The sequence below is a fragment of the Nematostella vectensis genome, chromosome 2 (assembly GCF_932526225.1).
Source record: "Nematostella vectensis chromosome 2, jaNemVect1.1, whole genome shotgun sequence".
Classification (NCBI taxonomy): domain Eukaryota; kingdom Metazoa; phylum Cnidaria; class Anthozoa; order Actiniaria; family Edwardsiidae; genus Nematostella; species Nematostella vectensis.
The window spans coordinates 8,893,486-8,912,940 of record NC_064035.1 but is presented as its reverse complement, the minus strand read 5'-3'; the positions used below and the strand labels follow the sequence as shown (position 1 = coordinate 8,912,940).

The window sequence follows — 19,455 nt, the reverse complement described above, 5'->3', positions numbered from 1 at the left end:
TGAGTCAATCATAGCCCATTCGGGCTCGTGCGACATGCCCTTAGAAATCACGTGACTTTTTGCGTGGCAAATTCGAAGCCAAAATAGAAACCATTGCGCTCGTCACACCGGGGAAAAGTTTAACCCTTTCAATGATTTTTTTATTTATTTAATAAACCATTTCTATCAAAGAAATTTTTTGGCAGATTTGCAAGCGCTAAATAAGTTGGTTTTTGTTTTGTTATTTTGCCGTCGTAAAAAAGAGTGTGCTACATAAAACGTCATGTGACTTCTTACTGAAAATCCGTCAAGCAATTCCGTTCAAGCTTCGCCATACACCTCACCCCGACCCACACACACCGAAGGTGGTCCAGACCTGGGACTCTCTTTGCGCTTGTCGAGCGCAATGCCTCACAGGTCTGGACTAACACCGAAAGGTGCATAGTACGAGCCTAGGCACGGAATAAGCGCGGCTGCATCAGTCTCGCTGCAAGGCAAAGGCACAACACCGATTCAAACGTCGAGCTTTCGATGCGTTGAATCAAAGACCATATTGTTTTTTTTTTTTTTTTGTGGAAAAACTCAGCATCAAGTGAACTTTTACTACTCGCAACCTTGAGCGCGACTTGTGCGACGTCTGAATCAACGTTGAAACCCATGCATTTGTGTAGATACAAATAGACAATTAGATTCGGAAAGCAGAAGCGCGACGTATGAACCCGGCCCGTATTTTCTCGAATTGAATTTCAAAAACTAGAACATTCTGCTGCCATTCCCATTTCACTGGCCAAAACCTTCAAGTTCAGTGGGCGCATGCGCGCGCAGTCACGTGTCCTGTCCGCGTGTAACGCTCAGAATAACGAACATCAACCTAAAGCAACTACACAACTACTTTGGTAACTACAGTGAGCAACTGCAATCGAGAGCGCTAAAATGGAAAATAGAGGTAGACGGCACTTGTGAACCAATTTAGGTTGCCCTGACGCAATTTTACACAACTAACGCACTTCTGCTCCATTACGGTAAGTGGCCGCGGGGATTTCCCTTTTATTTGTCGCCAAGAGGTGGGATGTAGAGAGAGAAAACTTATTCCAATAGCCTTTCCCCCGTTTTTAACACGGTATTTTTTTCCAATTCTAAGGTCTCAATGCTATAAACTAGTCGTCATCACACAAACTATGTATGATCTTTAGTGTCCATTAGCATTTAGTACCACCAACTTTATATCGCAGAAAACGTTATGTGTGTTCAGTTTACTTTGAGGGTCTATTTCCAGTCGACGTCGCGCGATACGGTTATAAAATCTTCTGAGCCTATGTTGATTTAAGCCACGTACAAAACAGCGCCAACATCTTCTGTCAGGCACAGAGTGTTAGGTAGAACACAAGACAGAGAAAGTAATGGCGAAAAACTTCGCAGCTTTCTTGAACGTGTGTACAAACAGCGCCAGTATTTATTTGGCCAGGTCTGATCATCCCTCCCCACCCCTCCCACAGTGTGTCTGCGATAGAACGGCTGTATTGAACGCACTGTCGCTAGTGCTTTTTTCCTGTAAGTCCTACACACAACATAAGCAGCTTGCTTGCTGGTATTGATAAAATGTGTTATTGTACTGTATAACAAGTTTTTCAGAACAAAAGAAGGAAGAGAGTTCGAGACCAATTGCTACGCCTGCGACAAACCTCACAGCCCTTGTAAGTTATAATGTTCTTGTGATACTTAAGCCAACACTCTGCCATTTAGGCTTTCACACAATACCGAGTCATTCAAAGTAACTGACTTGACCAAAATTAACAAATGTTTCATTAATCCCGTACTATCTGCCAAAGAGATCAAAACCGCCGCGGGAAGTCTATAGTTACCTGTTTGTTTTGGGCTTCATGGAGTCGCCTTTTTCAAATCTTGCCATCCATTCTTGCTAGACAACGAACCCCACTTGATTGGCTTAGGAACCTGATAAGATTGACGAGATGTAACTTACGTCGAATTCTGAGAAAATGTTTTCACTTTTTAGAGAGATGTGAGATGGGATGTTCGTGCACGTGCTGATATCAAGCTCATGTGGCAAATTGCAGTAAGTAGATTTGTCACATCATACGCTCTGATTGGGCTTACCCGCCGTGTGGTATCCTACGATTTTCTATTTTGTTTTATCTTACTTAACAAGATATAAAATCACCCATCTAGCAAAATAAGGACGATACATTAAAATGACTTTCATGTTGTGTGGCTTTAAAGAACTGGAAGCTCGTGACACGCAAAAAAAAAACAATAAATTATGTGGTTGTGTCAGGTGACTATCAGTTTTTATCTCCCGTGGTAACGTTACTGAAAAATATCCTCTATTGTGTGTGTCGGTTCTCAGATGGGAGACGGAATGGACATATTTCAAGGTTACGAAAATGGACTTTACATCAGTGAATGGTAGGTAATATTATATGACTTTTTACTAAAGAGTTGCCAATCAAGTGTTCAAGCTAAGTGTTTCTTCCTTATTCCCAGGACGCCGACCGAGTCAGACCTCAAATTGCTGCGAGAAAACCGCCCCTACTCCTCTAGCAGCAGCCAGTACATACCAGGTACTTGCAGCCAGTATAGACCAGGTACGTGCAGCCAGTATAGACCAGGTACGTGCAGCCAGTATAGACCAGGTACGTGCAGCCAGTAAAGACCAGGTACTTGCAGGCAGTATAGACCGGGTACGTGCAGCCAGTATAGACCAGGTACTTGGATCCAGTATAGACCAGGTACGTGCAGCCAGTATAGACCAGGTACGTGCAGCCAGTATAGACCAGGTACGTGCAGCCAGTATAGACCAGGTACGTGCAGCCAGTATAGACCAGGTACGTGCAGGCAGTATAGACCAGGTACGTGCAGCCAGTATAGACCAGGTACGTGCAGCCAGTATAGACCAGGTACGTGCAGCCAGTATAGACCAGGTACGTGCAGGCAGTATAGACCAGGTACGTGCAGCCAGTATAGACCAGGTACTTGGATCCAGTATAGACCAGGTACGTGCAGCCAGTATAGACCAGGTACGGGCAGCCAGTATAGACCAGGTACGTGCAGCCAGTATAGACCAAGTACGTGCAGCCAGTATAGACCAGGTACGTGCAGCCAGTATAGACCAAGTACGTGCAGCCAGTATAGACCAGGTACTTGGATCCAGTATAGACAAGGTACGTGCAGCCAGTACATACCAGGTACGTGCAGCCAGTATAGACCAAGTACATGAATCCAGTATAGACCAGGTACGTGCAGGCAGTATAGACCAGGTACGTGCAGCCAGTATAGACCAGGTACGTGCAGCCAGTATAGACCAGGTACGTGCAGCCAGTATAGACCAGGTACGTGCAGCCAGTATAGACCAGGTACGTGCAGCCAGTATAGACCAGGTACGTACAGCCAGTATAGACCAGGTACGTGCAGCCAGTATAGACCAGGTACGTGCAGCCAGTAAAGACCAGGTACTTGCAGGCAGTATAGACCGGGTACGTGCAGCCAGTATAGACCAGGTACTTGGATCCAGTATAGACCAGGTACGTGCAGCCAGTATAGACCAGGTACGTGCAGCCAGTATAGACCAGGTACGTGCAGCCAGTATAGACCAGGTACGTGCAGCCAGTATAGACCAGGTACGTGCAGGCAGTATAGACCAGGTACGTGCAGCCAGTATAGACCAGGTACGTGCAGCCAGTATAGACCAGGTACGTGCAGCCAGTATAGACCAGGTACGTGCAGGCAGTATAGACCAGGTACGTGCAGCCAGTATAGACCAGGTACTTGGATCCAGTATAGACCAGGTACGTGCAGGCAGTATAGACCAGGTACGGGCAGCCAGTATAGACCAGGTACGTGCAGCCAGTATAGACCAAGTACGTGCAGCCAGTATAGACCAGGTACGTGCAGCCAGTATAGAACAAGTACGTGCAACCAGTATAGACCAGGTACTTGGATCCAGTATAGACAAGGTACGTGCAGCCAGTACATACCAGGTACGTGCAGCCAGTATAGACCAGGTACATGAATCCAGTATAGACCAGGTACGTGCAGGCAGTATAGACCAGGTACGTGCAGCCAGTATAGACCAGGTACGTGCAGCCAGTATAGACCAGGTACGTGCAGCCAGTATAGACCAGGTACGTGCAGCCAGTATAGACCAGGTACGTGCAGCCAGTATAGACCAGGTACGTGCAGCCAGTATAGACCAGGTACGTGCAGCCAGTATAGACCAGGTACGTGCAGCCAGTAAAGACCAGGTACTTGCAGGCAGTATAGACCGGGTACGTGCAGCCAGTATAGATCAGGTACGTGCAGCCAGTATAGACCAGGTACGTGCAGCCAGTATAGACCAGGTACGTGCAGCCAGTATAGACCAGGTACGTGCAGCCAGTATAGACCAGGTACGGGCAGCCAGTATAGACCAGGTACGGGCAGCCAGTATATGCCAGGTACGTACCGCCAGTATAGACCAGGTACGTACAGCCAGTATAGACCAGGTACGTACAGCCAGTATAGACCAGGTACATACAGCCAGTATAGACCAGGTACGTGCAGCCAGTATAGACCAGGTACTTGGATCCAGTATAGACCAGGTACGTGCAGCCAGTATAGACCAGGTACGTGTAGCCAGTATAGACAAGTTACTTGGATCCAGTATAGACCAGGTACGTGCAGTCAGTATAGACCAGGTACGTGCAGCCAGTATAGACCAGGTACGTGCAGCCAGTATAGACCAGGTACGTGCAGCCAGTATAGACCAGGTACGGGCAGCCAGTATAGACCAGTTACGGGCAGCCAGTATATGCCAGGTACGTACCGCCAGTATAGACCAGGTACGTACAGCCAGTATAGACCAGGTACGTACAGCCAGTATAGACCAGGTACATACAGCCAGTATAGACCAGGTACGTGCAGCCAGTATAGACCAGGTACTTGGATCCAGTATAGACCAGGTACGTGCAGCCAGTATAGACCAGGTACGTGTAGCCAGTATAGACAAGTTACTTGGATCCAGTATAGACCAGGTACGTGCAGCCAGTATAGACCAGGTACTTGGATCCAGTATAGACCAGGTACGTGCAGCCAGTACATACCAGGTACGTGCAGCCAGTATAGACCAGGTACATGAATCCAGTATAGACCGGGTACGTGTAGCCAGTATAGACCAGGTACGTGCAGGCAGTATAGACCAGGTACGTGCAGCCAGTATAGACCAGGTACGTGCAGGCAGTATAGACCAGGTACGTGCAGCCAGTATAGACCAGGTACGTACAACCAGTATAGACCAGGTACGTGCAGCCAGTATAGACCAGGTACGTGCAGCAAGTATAGACCAGGTACGTACAACCAGTATAGACCAGGTACGTGCAGCCAGTATAGACCAGGTACGTGCAGCAAGTATAGACCAGGTACGTGCAGCCAGTATAGACCAGGTACGTGCAGCAAGTATAGACCAGGTACGTGCAGCCAGTATAGACCAGGTACGTGCAGCCAGTATAGACCAGGTACGTGCAGCCAGTATAGACCAGGTACGTGCAGCCAGTATAGACCAGGTACGTACAGCCAGTATAGACCAGGTACGTGCAGCTAGTATAGACCAGGTACGTGCAGCAAGTATAGACCAGGTACGTGCAGCCAGTATAGACCAGGTACGTGCAGCCAGTATAGACCAGGTACGTGCAGCCAGTATAGACCAGGTACGTGCAGCCAGTATAGACCAGGTACGTGCAGCCAGTATAGACCAGGTACTTGGATCCAGTATAGACCAGGTACTTGCAGCCAGTATATACCAGGTACTTGGATCCAGTATAGACCAGGTACGTGCAGGCAGTATAGACCAGGTACTTGGATCCAGTATAGATCCAGTATATTTTGTCGAGCGTTTGTACCATGAGCTCCCCGAGCTCGGGAGACTGGGTGACCACTCCTCACGTCATCGACGGAAAATAAATTATTGTATTATTGTATTGTATTGTATAGACCAGGTACATGCAGCCAGTAAAGACCAGGTACGTGCAGCCAAAACATTAAAAAAAAAACGAACAGCAAGAATGACCATCAAAGCATCCTCCGGAACCCAGGGCATCGAGGTCAGCGTACTGAGGCGCGAGATAGAGTTGGAACAATGCCGGCGGAGGGAGAAATAATAGGGGGAGACCTAGAGGCCCTGGGCTCCCGAGGTTGCCATCAAGGTTATTCTGACTGAAAAGCCAGGAAAATAAATTATCGCCTTTGTTTGTCCCAGATTCCATGGTGTTCACCAGACATGCAGTCACTACAAGGACCCATGACTGTACCAAGTCAAATTGCTTCTTTGACAATGGACGCGTTTTGTATCTTTAGCGAGCTAGACGATTACCAAAATGTAAATAATTTAAGAAAATAAATTCTATGATTAAATCATTTATAGTAAATCATTTCAATAATGAGGTCATAATAAATAGGTTAATAATATACAGTGCAAAGTGAGCACTGTTTTCTTTGGAGAAATTACTTTGCTGCGATCAGAAGCACCGCGCACTAAATGTTGGCCGCAATATGGTTGCTTTTCAACTTGTTAGTTTTTTGTTTGTTTACGTTTTATTTCAATCACTTTGCCGTAAAAAGGGAAGGTATTTTAAGATAAGATATATTGCTTATTTATTGCAATAAATCTCTGACATGACATTTGTGGAAATTTCATTAAAAAAGTACGACGGAAATATGACAAAAGTCCTAAGACTATACAGTTGAACCGATAGCTAGCGGCTCAGAAGGAAGGGGAGACGGTGCCCTTTTGAGGCGCTACGCAGGCTAAACCCTGAAGGCAAGTCATTTCGAGTAGCGTTCAAGTTACAACAAATGTTAGAGTCTGCGGTATTGGATTGTAGATAATAGGTCATATTTTCCCCCAAGGGTGTTTTAATGTTCCTTTGGTGTAGTTAGCATGATTGGAACACGTATAACTTGAAAATCCTCCCACTTAAGTGTTTTTTTCTAATTTCTGCTACCTTTTCCACCTCGATAACTACAACTCCTCGATTACTCAAAATATTTTTAACTTTCCCCCAGTTGCTGGCAGAAAAAGATGCAAAGCAAGTCTCCTTTAAACAAAACTATGAATATTTTTTTTGTAGAATGAGCTAAAAATGTCATTATTTCGAATGATTTCCAGATAGTTATGACAGTCTTGCCGAATTTGTTAAAAGGGGTGTTCGAATATGGGACGGTAATATGTGCAGGCCCAATTTTAAGCTATCTAGATCATGATTCCGAGATATTTGATTTTCTCAGTTTATTAACTTCCGATTATTTTCACATTATTCATTAAAGCATTTCTAGTTGTCCCCATGAAAGAGCAATGAAAAATCATAGGAATAACACAATGATCGGCATTCGATTCTCCCTACATCTCTGTTTGCCCGGTGTATACGTCACATCGTGGGAGCCTCGGTTTGGCGCTCAAGTCAAGTCTTCGTTATAATAAATATGGCGGCGAGAAATTCACACGATGATGGTGGATCACTGTCGAACATTTTAACAGCGACATGGTTTCTTGGATTCTCATAAAACTAAGGATTCTGTGTCTCAAATAACTAACGAAGATATATATGCTATGATTTTACCTTTTGAGTGTCAAGTACGTTTTTTTTCCGGGAAGAACACAAAACTTGCCATTACAAATTAGTGTCTTCTTTGAGAAGAGCACAGGAGACAGTACTGAAGGGTTAGAGCGATTCTCTCACAACTGAAAAAGTGTATTTGTATCAGTTAGTTACAATCATGAGAGATAATCCGTTCCTGGATGAGATTCTTTCTGCTGTGTGGTCACAAGACACTCAGAAACGTCTTCGCGCAGCCGAGGACCTGTCCAACTACCTGAACGACCCGAGCAACGACATCGTATTCCATGGCTATGAAAGGCTGATAGATGGCCTGGTTGGATGGGTTAACAGTAGTAATTTCAGGGTAAGCTAGTTTCTTAAGCTCCCCATCCTGTTTATGTTACAAAGCCATAGTGGTTTTATGCACGATATTTCCGTTAGGCCTCGTGGGGTTTGACTTTTTCCCCCTCAAAAAAGTTCTTCACGTTAGGCGTGAAAACATAGCCTACTTTGAACAATTATTAAACTGTCTAGTCTCACGCAATAATGGGAAACGTCTAGATGAAATAAGCGTTTGTTTTACTCCCTTCCCCGTTTAACGTCGTGAATGTTGTGTTATGGTATGTGCCGGTTAAAGGTTTCGCTCTATACTTAAAAGTATATTACCACTTTATATAGTATTTATACTGTTAGTACCTTACCAAAGCTTATGTAAATCTAGTATGTGGCTACCGACACCGTAACGATATCAACAGTGATGGTCAGTGTTTTGTATTTTCTAGGTAAGCCTCAGCGGCTTGGAAATACTACACCAAATTGTGGATCAAATGGGAGAAAGGTTTAAGCACAGTCTGCTGCCTGGTAAGAATAAGAACATCTGATATATGACGAGTGCGTTGCTAAACCCATAATCATATTCAAGTCAATATTCTTTAAACTCCAAGTTTACCTGAATGTCAGTTTTGCAGAAGGGATTACTTATTTATCTCTGTGGTACCTGGGGGGGGCTTTTGAATTATTTTGATTCCAACAGCACAGGTTTTCTATTCTTTAGTTGACAAAAGAAATTCCTTTGTTGCAGATCAATATAAGAATTTAAGTGGCTGTCGAAGTATTATAGCTTGTTCTAATTATTACTTATTCTCAAGAGCTTGTAATATTTACTAAAGGTATTTTAGGAGGGGTATTATAATATGAAGCTGCCACTCATTAAATATGGATTTGTTATTAAGTGTTCATGTCTTTGTGACTACAGGCTTTGCTGTAGGGCTATATGTTATTGTTTTATTCTGGCTAGTGGTGTTATAAATCTAATACACAGTGGCATTGGTTACATTTATAAAGAGACACATCCATTGCTAAAGATGCTCCAGTCATTTTTTTGTTGACAGGGCACATTGTTTTAATCTATATCTTAAGTAAAATGAACTTGACAAAGGGGAAGCTCCTAGCACCCCCCCCCCCCCTCCCTCAGTTAATGCCCTGAAATGGGTTGTGTTTTTATACCACTGCACCTATGAATTAATCTATAATTATATGGTTTTTATATGATTGTATAACTATTTCAATTCATATATTTAAGGTAATAATTGCACCAGAATACTTGTGAGAAGATATCAGGAAACAATGAATATTTAGTTTTTTTTATTTATTTTCCTTGCTTACAGAGGCCTTCTTTCTTTGTATTTTGCTGGGTTTGCGTTTGAGGATAAAAAGTGGTTGCAATTTTTCATATTTACTTTCTTTGTTTATTTTTTATACTGTCCTGCAGTTTGGAGTTCCCCTGATGTTCCCCTCTTACAGTATGTTCTTTTTACACGGTACCGACTGGTCAAATACTTGTGCGAGTTACATGTCCCTTTTCGTGGGACCTCCTCTGTCTGGACAAAAGAGACATCTAGCTGTATGAGACCAATGTAGACAGTGTAAAAAAATTTGTGCAGTATTGTGAAAGCACAGTTTCCAGCAAGACATTTTGAGTGGTCAAACATTTGAATGGTATCATGCCTTTGTCCAGACTTGTGTATTTGAAATTAGCCTTAGTCCTGTAAAAAAAAAAACAGTACCAGCACATCTGGCACTGCTATGCTCAGATTGCCCCAATATGGTGTACCAACAGCAATGCCCTGTTTTCATTAGCAATAAAGGCACTTCAGATTGCCCCAATATGGTGTACCAACAGCAATGCCCTGTTTTCATTAGCAATAAAGGCACTTCAGATTGCCCCAATATGGTGTACCAACAGCAATGCCCTGTTTTCATTAGCAATAAAGGCACTTCAGATTGCCCCAATATGGTGTACCAACAGCAATGCCCTGTTTTCATTAGCAATAAAGCACTTCAGATTGCCCCAATATGGTGTACCAACAGCAATGCCCTGTTTTCATTAGCAATAAAGGCACTGTTAACATGGAGCCTATACATTAGAAAATTGGCATGGTAGATTATGATGTATGCTCAATTATCATTCTCCAGTTAAAAAAAAAGATAAAATCAATGTGGTTAAGATGTTTAAAAGATAAGATGTTACTATTATTTTCATTAAAATGTTATGTAATATTTTCCCTTTTTCTTGTAATTTTTTTTTTTCTTTTAATCTTTTCTTAAGTGGAGATGGTAGACATGTTATTGATATACCGCGTATAGCTATGTGTAAAGTAATCTGCATTATTTGTATTAACATTTTTTATTGTATATTTTGTTCTAATCAGCCTTTGTCTAGTGTTTTGCTACCGTTTCAATGCCTGATAGTGCCTTGCATGTTGAGTTGTGAACCTGTTTCCAACAAGGATTAAAACAAGGTCTTCCGAAAAAATAAAGAAATTCTTATGCATATTGACAAATATGAGAGATAAAAATTAGTTTATGTCTTGCTATCATACTAAAAAAAATTATTGAAAGCAATCAGTTGCTTCATATTCAACCTCTACACATAATTATTTTGATTGGACTACTTCATAACTTGCCTATATTAATTTTATAGCTTGCCTTTATTTAGTTTATGGTAGTCATCCATATTGACAATATTAATTCTTTAAAACATGAATCATTATGACAGAATAACAGTGGAATTACCTAATCATTCCATATAGAAAATATTCACTTAGTTACTTGCAATCACAATTCAATTCCCTATAAATGACAAACTAAATGAACCTTCACTAAAGACATAGAAGCAAAGATGATACAGCCTTTTAATTCCTCCCTGTTTCTCTAGCCGATGATTCAATTTGAAAGTAAACAATTTCAAAGGCATGTCAACCTTTCTCCCCCTATCATATTCGTCAGGGATTCATCACCTTAATAGTGTTCCATTTCCATAGCTTGTTACATTATCATCACAGACTGGTTATAAGTCTCCATATTTACTCCTTTCTTATACCCAGATAGTTTTGTACCTCACTGCATTTGCCTTTCTAATGAATCAGGATTGTGGTATATTGTTGGGCATGTCTATTCATTGGCTCTTATCAGCCAAATATCTCTCCTCTGTTCTCTGATTGGCTCATTCAGCAGCTCTGTTTTCTAAATCTGAAAAGGTCACTTCACTGCTTATTTCTGCTAAGGTGTGCCTGAAGATTTTAGTATTATTTCATGGTTAGTAGAATTTAAAACTCTCTTTAAGCCATTATTTCTTCATGTGCCAAATGATCTGGGTTTAGTTGTCTAAAATCTATTGAACATTTCTGAATTGTTAAGTGTTCATCCTAGCATATATGCTCTAATTACTTCATTTGAATATCTCTAAGCTATGTTGTTCTGTATATTCATGATACTTGACTACATATCCCACTTTTGGCATACTATTGCTTTCTACAATTTTGTGTGTTAACAGCTGATAATATTCATTCATTTGAAGAGGCAAGGATGTTGTAGACTTTATTTTATTTGCATAATTACAATTCTGCTTGTTCATTCAAATGAAATCTTCTTGATGACTACACATCTAAAAGTAACCGCTTGATTTTTCTTTTTTCTTTTTCTATTTTCCACTGTTCACCCATAGTGTCCCTACTACTTATTTGATGGATGTACTGTATCTTGCTGTAAATAAGTGAATTTTCTTGGTTTACTTTCAGTCGTTCCTGCTATTATAGAAAGGCTTGGAGACAGCAAACAACAGGTTTGGACTGTTCTTTTAATAATAGTATTTTTATGATGTTATCAATTCTGTTACATATCATAGTTCATATCATTATTCTTAAATATTTTCTTTTTTCGTGTGAGCATCATTTTTTTTTTTTCAAGTGATCATCATTTACTGTCAATATTGACCAGAGTGTGATGCTGACTATGCCTTTATTGTTTATTATGGCTAGGTCCGCCAACAAGCCCAAGAATTGATTCAAAAGTTTATGTACCCTGTGTCTACCCCACAAGTAAGTAGCAAAATAGTAGATCCACATAATCCAGCATCAAAATATTTCTGGCAGGCGATAGATGTTTTTGATTTGTACTATGTTCTTTTTTGTTGTTACGAATTTATGCTGATCTCGACATTTCCTTTCAGCATGTGCTAGAACAACTCATTCCAGCATTTAATCATAAGGCGTGGCGAGTCCGGGAAGAAGTGCTTGTTTGTATTGTAAATGCTATTAATATGTAAGTACTGACACAGATATACTCATTACAGTGCTCCATAGCATTTTGGATGGATATCTGTGACTTATGAAAATAGATAATATAGATGGTATTGTTTGTCTTTTGTTTCATTGGATAATTTTTGTTCCATCATCCATGATTGGCTCTTCGCATGTCATGGCAACTATATATCCTGACTGCTCACTGGCTGTCATCTGTCCCCAGATTTGGTTCTTCCAGCCTGACTATATCTAAGTTTGTCCCTCATATCTGCAAGCTTCTGGGGGACCCCAATAGTCAAGTTCGTGAGCGGGCTATTGACACTCTAGTGGAGATCTACCGGCATGTTGGGGAGAAAGTCAGGATAGACCTGAGCAAAAAGGGTATTCCTTCCTCAAGGTGAGTGATTTATGGTTATTATTTTTGCACCGGTGTGGATAATCCAGGTAGAATGTTATGGTATTTATGAATCCTGGCACACACCATCCAGTATTTGCTAAGGGGGGAGGGATGTGCAGTAAAACATATAATTTGGAAAAATAATATATCAAAGCTCATTTTTAAAAAAAAAACAGGAGATATCAATTAAAATTTTGTGCATTCTGCTCCCTTTAGCCTAGATGAGAGGTTTTCCTATTTTTGTTTTGTGTTACTCCTTGATGGTTTTAATTCCAGTTCTTGCTGGTATGTGCATGGCAGGTGGTCTAAATAACGGCTCACACTGTATTTATGTGTCTGCTCAGCAAGCATGAAAAAATTGCAGACTGGGCTAATTAGGGGTGTAGAATTCTTGTGTTGCTTGAGTCAGTCTCAACTTCAAGATTTTTGATCTTATATTGTTCATTTGCCTATTTGTTTGTTTGATATTTTGCTCCCCCCTTTTTCTTTTCTTCTCTTTTTCGGCTGCAAAACCACAGACTCCCTGCCAAATTGGAAAAGCTAGGTTGTATAGGGAAGAAAGGGCAAGGGGAATCTAACAGTACAAAATTAAATGGTTTTTTTTTAGAAAATAAACCCATTTTTTCACTGTGTTGTGATGGCCAAAATTAATAAGTTTTTTTGTTTTCTTTACCAGGAGCTCACTTGCAAATGTACCCTACCAGCTATCAATGCACAATCCTCTAGCCTAATGCACATCTGATTTTAGTGATTAATATCATGTTATTTTATGCAGATTGTAACCCAGTTTTTGGTATTTTTAGATTGTCCGTTATCTATGCAAAGTTTGACCAAGTGGCAAGATCAGGCAACATGGCTCTAAACGAAAATGATGGTATGTTATAATTCTTTCTTTTTGATGAAAGTGCACTTCAATAGATAGAAATACACTGTCCTTCCCCCTTCCTCAATTGCAAATCCTTCTGCTATAATATTGTATATCTTATCACAGAACCAGGCTATTATTGTATAAAAATATCAACTATGCATAATTCATAGTATAAACATTTCTTTTGACCCCTTTGACTGGATTTAAAAGCCCTGGTTTTTTTTACTTGGAAATAAACCCTAACTACTTAGATATTTTGGCATATAATTCTCAAAATCAAATTTTGACTCTTAAGCTTTAAAAAGCTTAGATAGACAAAATTCAAATATGTTCCGCTTCTTTTAAGATTGACTTCCTGATTAATTATTCACCAAGCAATTAGTGATAATCAGCCAAGCATGGCTTTGTGTAAACATTATCTTTGTTTTTGTATACATTTCATAGAAGTCATGCTATGAGAAATGCCTTAGAATTCACTACACTCAAGCAAAAGAACTGCCCTCAACTTAAAACAATTCTACCTTTTTGAAACCTCATACTTCTTCTCATGATTTTGTAGAATTTCACTTTTGTGACAGCTGTTGTAGGAGCATACATTAATGCAGTTGATTATGACTGACATGTTGCTGTCTCCCAACTGACACAGAGCACTTACACAAAAGCTTGTAATCTCTAAAGGTCATGGATCTAAGGATTCCCCTATTTTTGCTCCAGCTTTCAGTTCCTCTTATTTAATCCATAAATAGTAAAAAAAATAATGAGTTAGTTTCCTGTGGGCTTAATCCTAATGCTATCAACTTGTCTGCTTCTCATGTGTGTGATCAGTGGTTACAAATGTTATTAAATATTAACCCGGTAGTAGATTCTATTGGCTGATGGCATGCCTTGTTGTTTATGCATCACATTCAAGAGTTTGAATTTGCTGTTAGAGAGTTGTGATCACAGTAAGCTCCTGCTGGATGCTAAACAGTTCCTTCCTCACTCTTGACGTTTGTCTCAAATTTTGAGATGAAAGAGCCATTTTGATTGGAGCATTGAGTGGTCTCATTCACCTTCACCTTGTGGTTTTGTGTCTGAATTCTCATCAGTATGAGCTCATCTTGAAATCACAGTAGAAAGCAATTCTTAAGGATTGAGCCTGGAGTTCTGTGTGCAATTCTTTGCCTGGTGGTTTATCGAAGTGATGGGGTTCAGTTTCGGTTCACTCTCTCCACTGTAGTGATCAGTGATCTGGGGCTATGGTCGATGATGCTGTATCGAAAGAATATCTAGAAATCTTGGCACAGATTGAAGACTATTGCAGTAGAGGCCCAGAAGTTAATCTGCCAGAAATTGTATCTCCTTCATACAGGAAAAATGGTGAAGATTGATTTGATGTAAATTGCTTTTTATATTAGGGGTCAGACATGAGTTTGACACAAACCATTTTTTTGACAGCACGTCTTGAAACTGAATTTTGTGTTTTTATTATTTATCCAGAAGAATCACTCAAAAACACTAACCTTAACTACATTGAAAAGCCTTAACTGCAAGGAAAAAGAGTAATAAGTCCTGTTGTTCAATATGCATTCCATTGCACAATTATTATGACTGTGACAAAACTTTTGATTGTTACTATAGGAAGATGCACTGGTTAATAATGTGAAAGTGAAGTTTGCATGATTTCACAACGCTATTCTATTGAGTCATATGTATTATTTCTATTTTTAATATTATGCCCCTTAGGATTTTGTGTTATAATAGAGAAAAATAATGCTATGACATTATAGTTTTACGTCTGTGCTTGATTCTTTATTCTTTCTATAGTGTTCCTTAATTAAAAAATATAAGCAAACACAAAGTAGTAATGGCAAACACCATATGAAACTCTCCATTGTATCACTTGGATTGCATTGATTACTACCATGTTAGTCTCTTGTTTACCTTAAAAAAAGAAACCATGTTTATAAATATTGTAACAAGTATTGTAATCAATACTGTTTGTTGTTGCTCCTACTCCCCTTGTGTCTAGACGAGTTCCCATAAGACTTGTTTATAAGGAGCCCTATGGTGTGTTAAGTGGCAAATTTAGTGATAGTTGATATCAGCAACCTGAGGTGATAATGATGTCTTAGTAATATTTGACCTTCAACCCTTTCTTAAATGATGATAGATACTAATCTCTTGGCTACAGTATTTCAATGCTTCACTGACAAACTCATTTAAACAAAGTAAATGATCTTGGATTTTTATATTAGAATATATATAAATACCCATTTCTATCAGTAATTTGTCTCTTGGCTAGCGGAGGTCACCATCTCCCTTTATAATGTCATGTTCCCCAAGTATTGATGATCAGCTTATCTCTTAGCTTTTCTGGAATGTTTTTGAATTTAATTTGATTGTAATTTGTCTCTTTTAGGCCCCAGTAAGGTCAATGGAGAAGTTGAAACAGATGGGAGCAAGGTAATAATAAACTGATTTCCTAGAAAATGAAATAAAGAGTACAGGTTACACTTTGGCCTTTAATTGTGTATGACTTTTTTTCTCAAAATAATTCCTAAAAAATAAAGACACATTTTTCTTTCAACACAATTTCATTCCTCCTATTCTTGGGGTCCTATTTTCAGACAAAAAAACACCTCAAATGCAACAGTTGTATAAAATAAACATGGCTGTTAACAAAAGTTTTTGTTCCTCTCGGCTGTTTGGCTTTGAAATTGGGTTCAAGCTTTAGATTTCTGCAACATCAAACTAAAAAAACAAGGCCAGTAAAAAAGCTTGTTCTTCCTAACAATTCAAAACGGACTTTGGTTGGCTGCACAGAAGATTAAAAAGAGGGGTGTTATATAAAATGCCATCTCTGTACTCGGGGGTCTCATTTAGGCCCAGCGGCCGGCAGATCCGGTAATGATCTGCCGGCCAATATCCCCCCCCCTACACACACACACACAGTAGCAGCTACAACTTTTCAAGTGCCGGCTCTTTTAAAAAAAGTAGATTATTGTCTTATTTGAACTAATAACTTCCATCCCCTACTTATCAATTTCCACTGCCTACTCTGAAACCTAATGAAACACCTTATACCCCGTGGCATTTACTATTTTTTTTATCCTTACTCAGTGGTTTAATACAGCCCACATAGCAATGAGGTACCTGTAGACCATATCTAACTTATGAAAATCATACAGATATCGTCTGGCCCGTCCAGAGCCTCATCTGGGAGGAAGACATCATCGGGGCGTAAGATCAGTGGGACCAGAACACCTGGTGTTGGTAGCAAGGAATCTGCGGCTGCTGGAGCTGTTGATGAGGTTGACTTTGCTAATGCCTTTCAAGAGTGTCCTGAAGCTAGGGTGAGTCCATGAATGGAGGTTAAATTGTTTAACTTGTTAACTTGCAAATACCTTAGACCCCTTAATATATGCAAGACTTATCCAGCTTGCCCAGTTTGAACTGTCATTGTTTGTCATTTTTAGATACATTCTGGAAAAGATTTAAATGATGAAATGGCAAAGATCCAGACCATACTGTCAGATGACAAGAATGACTGGGAACAACGTGTGGCTGCAGTAAGTATAGTTTTTTTATACCACGATGAAGTATGTAGCTACCGATGCGCAAATACACAGTGTACCAATTGCAAGGGAGGAGAGATTGTGTCTGGGATGATGCATTGTACATCACTAAGTATAATTTTTCTTTGATTTTTTAACATGTATAGTAACAATTTTAAAAACTATTTTGTTTAGAAAGTAATTTTTCCTATTCTCTTTAACTTTGTTTAAAACTTTTATAACTGCTATTGCTTTTATAACTTTTTTCCTTGTGTTGTGTCAAATAAGTTGTGCCCAAGCAGTATCAAACATGTTCTTTGATGAGACTGCTAGCTGTCTGATAGTTGCAATGAAGATATGAATTGACAGGATGTCCCTCATGTTTTGCAGTTGAAGAAGGTCCGTAGCTTGGCGCTAGCAGGAGGCCTGGAGTATGACAACTTCATATTGCTTATTAGGCTGATGGAAGGGGCATTCAAATTATCGGTGAGGAAAACTTCACTGACAGAATAAACAATTATTCATCACCAATTATTTGTATCTGCTGCAAAAAAGTGATGATCCTATTTCTATTTTTAGGCAAAAGATCTGCGATCAACCGTGATTCGAGAAACCTGTGTAACCCTTGGGTGAGTTTTACCATTGAAAATATGTCTTTAACACTTGTAATACTTGATGATTGGTGTCCCATATGTCATAGGACATTTCCAGTGCCTCGCATTGCTGGTTGTTTTAGTGCAGGAAATACTTGAAGGGGAGTTGCCAAGCAAAACAAGATGGCTCCCATGACAAAATGTATTATTCAATGAATTCATGGCTACCTTATGTAATATTTTTTTTTTTAGTTTTCTTTCAACTGAGCTTAAGAATCAGTTTGATCACACAGCAGAAGCAGTGCTACCGGCATTGATCAACTTAATTCCTAACAGTGCTAAGGTAGGTTATCAGACAGTTAGAGAACTAGGAATTGATACATAGAAAAAGCTGTAAATTTTAAAATCTATATCTCATTCCAGATTATGGCAACATCAGGCATAGCCTGTATTAGCATTATACTAAAGGTATGTACACAGTTTCACACTCAGACTTGTGGCATTGTGTATTTTTTTAATTTTTTCATTTTCCCTTTCTAGAACACACATGCACGCCGTCTAGTGCCTATCATCACAAGTAACCTCTCCTCCAAATCAAGCGTTATAAGAAGGTAATACCATTCACTATAAGGTCCTTTTAGTCTGGATAGCCGTAGGCATCGACATAACCTGAAGAAGGGATGTCTTGTGTAAACTGTAGCTAACAGCAATTAGCATCCTTATCTTATCAATAGCTTTCTAAATAAAAGCTAGTATCTAGTAAATATATCAATACCTTTTTTGCTGCTGGAATTATTTGACAATAGTTGATAGCGTTTTATGATTTTTCAGGCAATGCATGACCTATCTTGTTCTCATTTTGGAAAAATGGGAAACACAGAGTCTGAAATCGTAAGTTACTACATAGTTTCAAGTATGTTGTGTCTTGTGCTTGTAGAACATGTAAAGTGTATGATAAACAGTATTGTGTCCATTTATGCTGTATTGCTGTATTCTTGGAATGTAGCCTAATAGGGTAGTCTCCAATTTCCGAAAATGTGACTAATAGTGTTTCCATGAATGTGTACTGTATCCTGTTTCCTGGAAAATGTGTTTATTATAATGTGTACAGTATTCTGTTTCCAGGAATGTATCTTTGAGAGTGTCTAATGTGTGTTGTTTATTGTTATGTGTACTGTCTCTTGTTTCCGGGAAAAAATTGTTTATTACCGTTACTGTATCCCGTTTTCAGGAATTTGTCTATTAGAATGTCTATTTTATTCAGTTTCCTGGAGTTTGCTAAAAAAAATGTACTATTTTCTTTTATCAGGAATGTGTCTGAGATCGAGGAAGCCATTCGGAAGGGGATATCTGACGCGGATTCCGAGGCCAGGGCCTCTGCGCGCCGGTAAGCAATAACTCGCGGGCGATTCCGCTCTTTGCAAAGAAAGGGACAAAGACACATCGTTGGCCTGAATACAAAGCCCTTATTACCGTTATTACTATATTATTACCTTATTACTAAAAAAACCCTGTTAGGGACAAGACAAAGAAAATTAGGCCAGCTATTCTCATTTCTTTTTCTTTACTTTGTAGTCCCAAGGGTAATGTACCAGCATTTCGCATTTGATGATGTTGCTTTGTTTTTTTTATATATCCCTCGGGAATTTGATAATTTGTTCCTTTTGCGTTGTCCTTTAAAAAATGCTGCAATCATGTCCCCAATATAGATATAACTGATGTCGAATCCTCCCTTGTCTCAACCGACCAACAATAGCTGGTCCTTTTCGCGTTAATTGGCACCCGTGGCGAGCTTACAATATTTTCTGTTCCATGCGGGATTATGACGCCTTTTGTTTTCTCAATGGTTCGTAAGTCAAGCACCTCACATGGGACTAAGAGAGCTTATCGCACTGGTTCATGAGTTATTGATA

The 19,455-nt window shown here is 39.8% G+C and overlaps 2 protein-coding genes and 1 long non-coding RNA gene across 10 annotated transcripts in view; 2 read left to right on the top strand and 1 right to left on the bottom strand.

Annotated features, from left to right (window-relative positions):
- The first annotated feature begins 703 nt into the window (after positions 1 to 703).
- LOC116620856 lies at positions 704 to 6,384 on the top strand. Of its 3 annotated transcripts, none has more exons than XM_048724410.1 (6): positions 704 to 1,001; positions 1,604 to 1,673; positions 1,994 to 2,053; positions 2,345 to 2,403; positions 2,482 to 2,558; positions 6,227 to 6,384. In XM_048724410.1, exons 3-6 carry the CDS (start codon positions 2,010 to 2,012, stop codon positions 6,365 to 6,367), a joined length of 321 nt encoding a protein of 106 aa, XP_048580367.1. In that variant the 5' UTR covers positions 704 to 1,001; positions 1,604 to 1,673; positions 1,994 to 2,009; the 3' UTR covers positions 6,368 to 6,384. The 3 variants fall into 3 exon arrangements, with proteins under 3 accessions (XP_048580367.1, XP_032242661.1, XP_032242660.1); XM_032386770.2 differs by having other exon boundaries at positions 705 to 925; positions 1,612 to 1,673; XM_032386769.2 differs by having other exon boundaries at positions 709 to 925; positions 1,612 to 1,673; positions 2,482 to 2,582.
- A 1,044-nt stretch (positions 6,385 to 7,428) lies between these two features.
- Positions 7,429 to 19,455, top strand: part of LOC5516839 (CLIP-associating protein 1-A) — a 33,201-nt gene continuing 21,174 nt past the window's right edge. For 4 of the 6 annotated variants that reach the window (XM_032386763.2, XM_032386762.2, XM_032386761.2 and 1 more), the window contains exons 1-17: positions 7,429 to 7,929; positions 8,348 to 8,426; positions 11,645 to 11,688; positions 11,885 to 11,944; positions 12,076 to 12,167; positions 12,372 to 12,545; positions 13,349 to 13,419; positions 15,815 to 15,858; positions 16,584 to 16,748; positions 16,872 to 16,964; positions 17,340 to 17,435; positions 17,529 to 17,578; positions 17,795 to 17,885; positions 17,966 to 18,010; positions 18,083 to 18,153; positions 18,374 to 18,433; positions 18,852 to 18,929. In XM_032386763.2, the coding sequence (XP_032242654.1) occupies positions 7,744 to 7,929; positions 8,348 to 8,426; positions 11,645 to 11,688; positions 11,885 to 11,944; positions 12,076 to 12,167; positions 12,372 to 12,545; positions 13,349 to 13,419; positions 15,815 to 15,858; positions 16,584 to 16,748; positions 16,872 to 16,964; positions 17,340 to 17,435; positions 17,529 to 17,578; positions 17,795 to 17,885; positions 17,966 to 18,010; positions 18,083 to 18,153; positions 18,374 to 18,433; positions 18,852 to 18,929 (1,499 nt within the window). In that variant the 5' untranslated portion in view covers positions 7,429 to 7,743. Of the gene's footprint in view, positions 7,930 to 8,347; positions 8,427 to 11,082; positions 11,163 to 11,644; positions 11,689 to 11,884; positions 11,945 to 12,075; positions 12,168 to 12,371; positions 12,546 to 13,348; positions 13,420 to 14,254; positions 14,773 to 15,814; positions 15,859 to 16,583; positions 16,749 to 16,871; positions 16,965 to 17,339; positions 17,436 to 17,528; positions 17,579 to 17,794; positions 17,886 to 17,965; positions 18,011 to 18,082; positions 18,154 to 18,373; positions 18,434 to 18,851; positions 18,930 to 19,455 lie in introns of those variants that run through there. The other 2 variants (XM_048724408.1, XM_032386764.2) reach the window with 2 other exon arrangements.
- Positions 9,195 to 11,015, bottom strand: LOC116620857. The gene is made up of 2 exons (XR_004297268.2): positions 10,865 to 11,015; positions 9,195 to 9,942 (listed from the first exon to the last, which is right to left on the bottom strand). It is a non-coding gene; the product is annotated as an uncharacterized LOC116620857 (long non-coding RNA).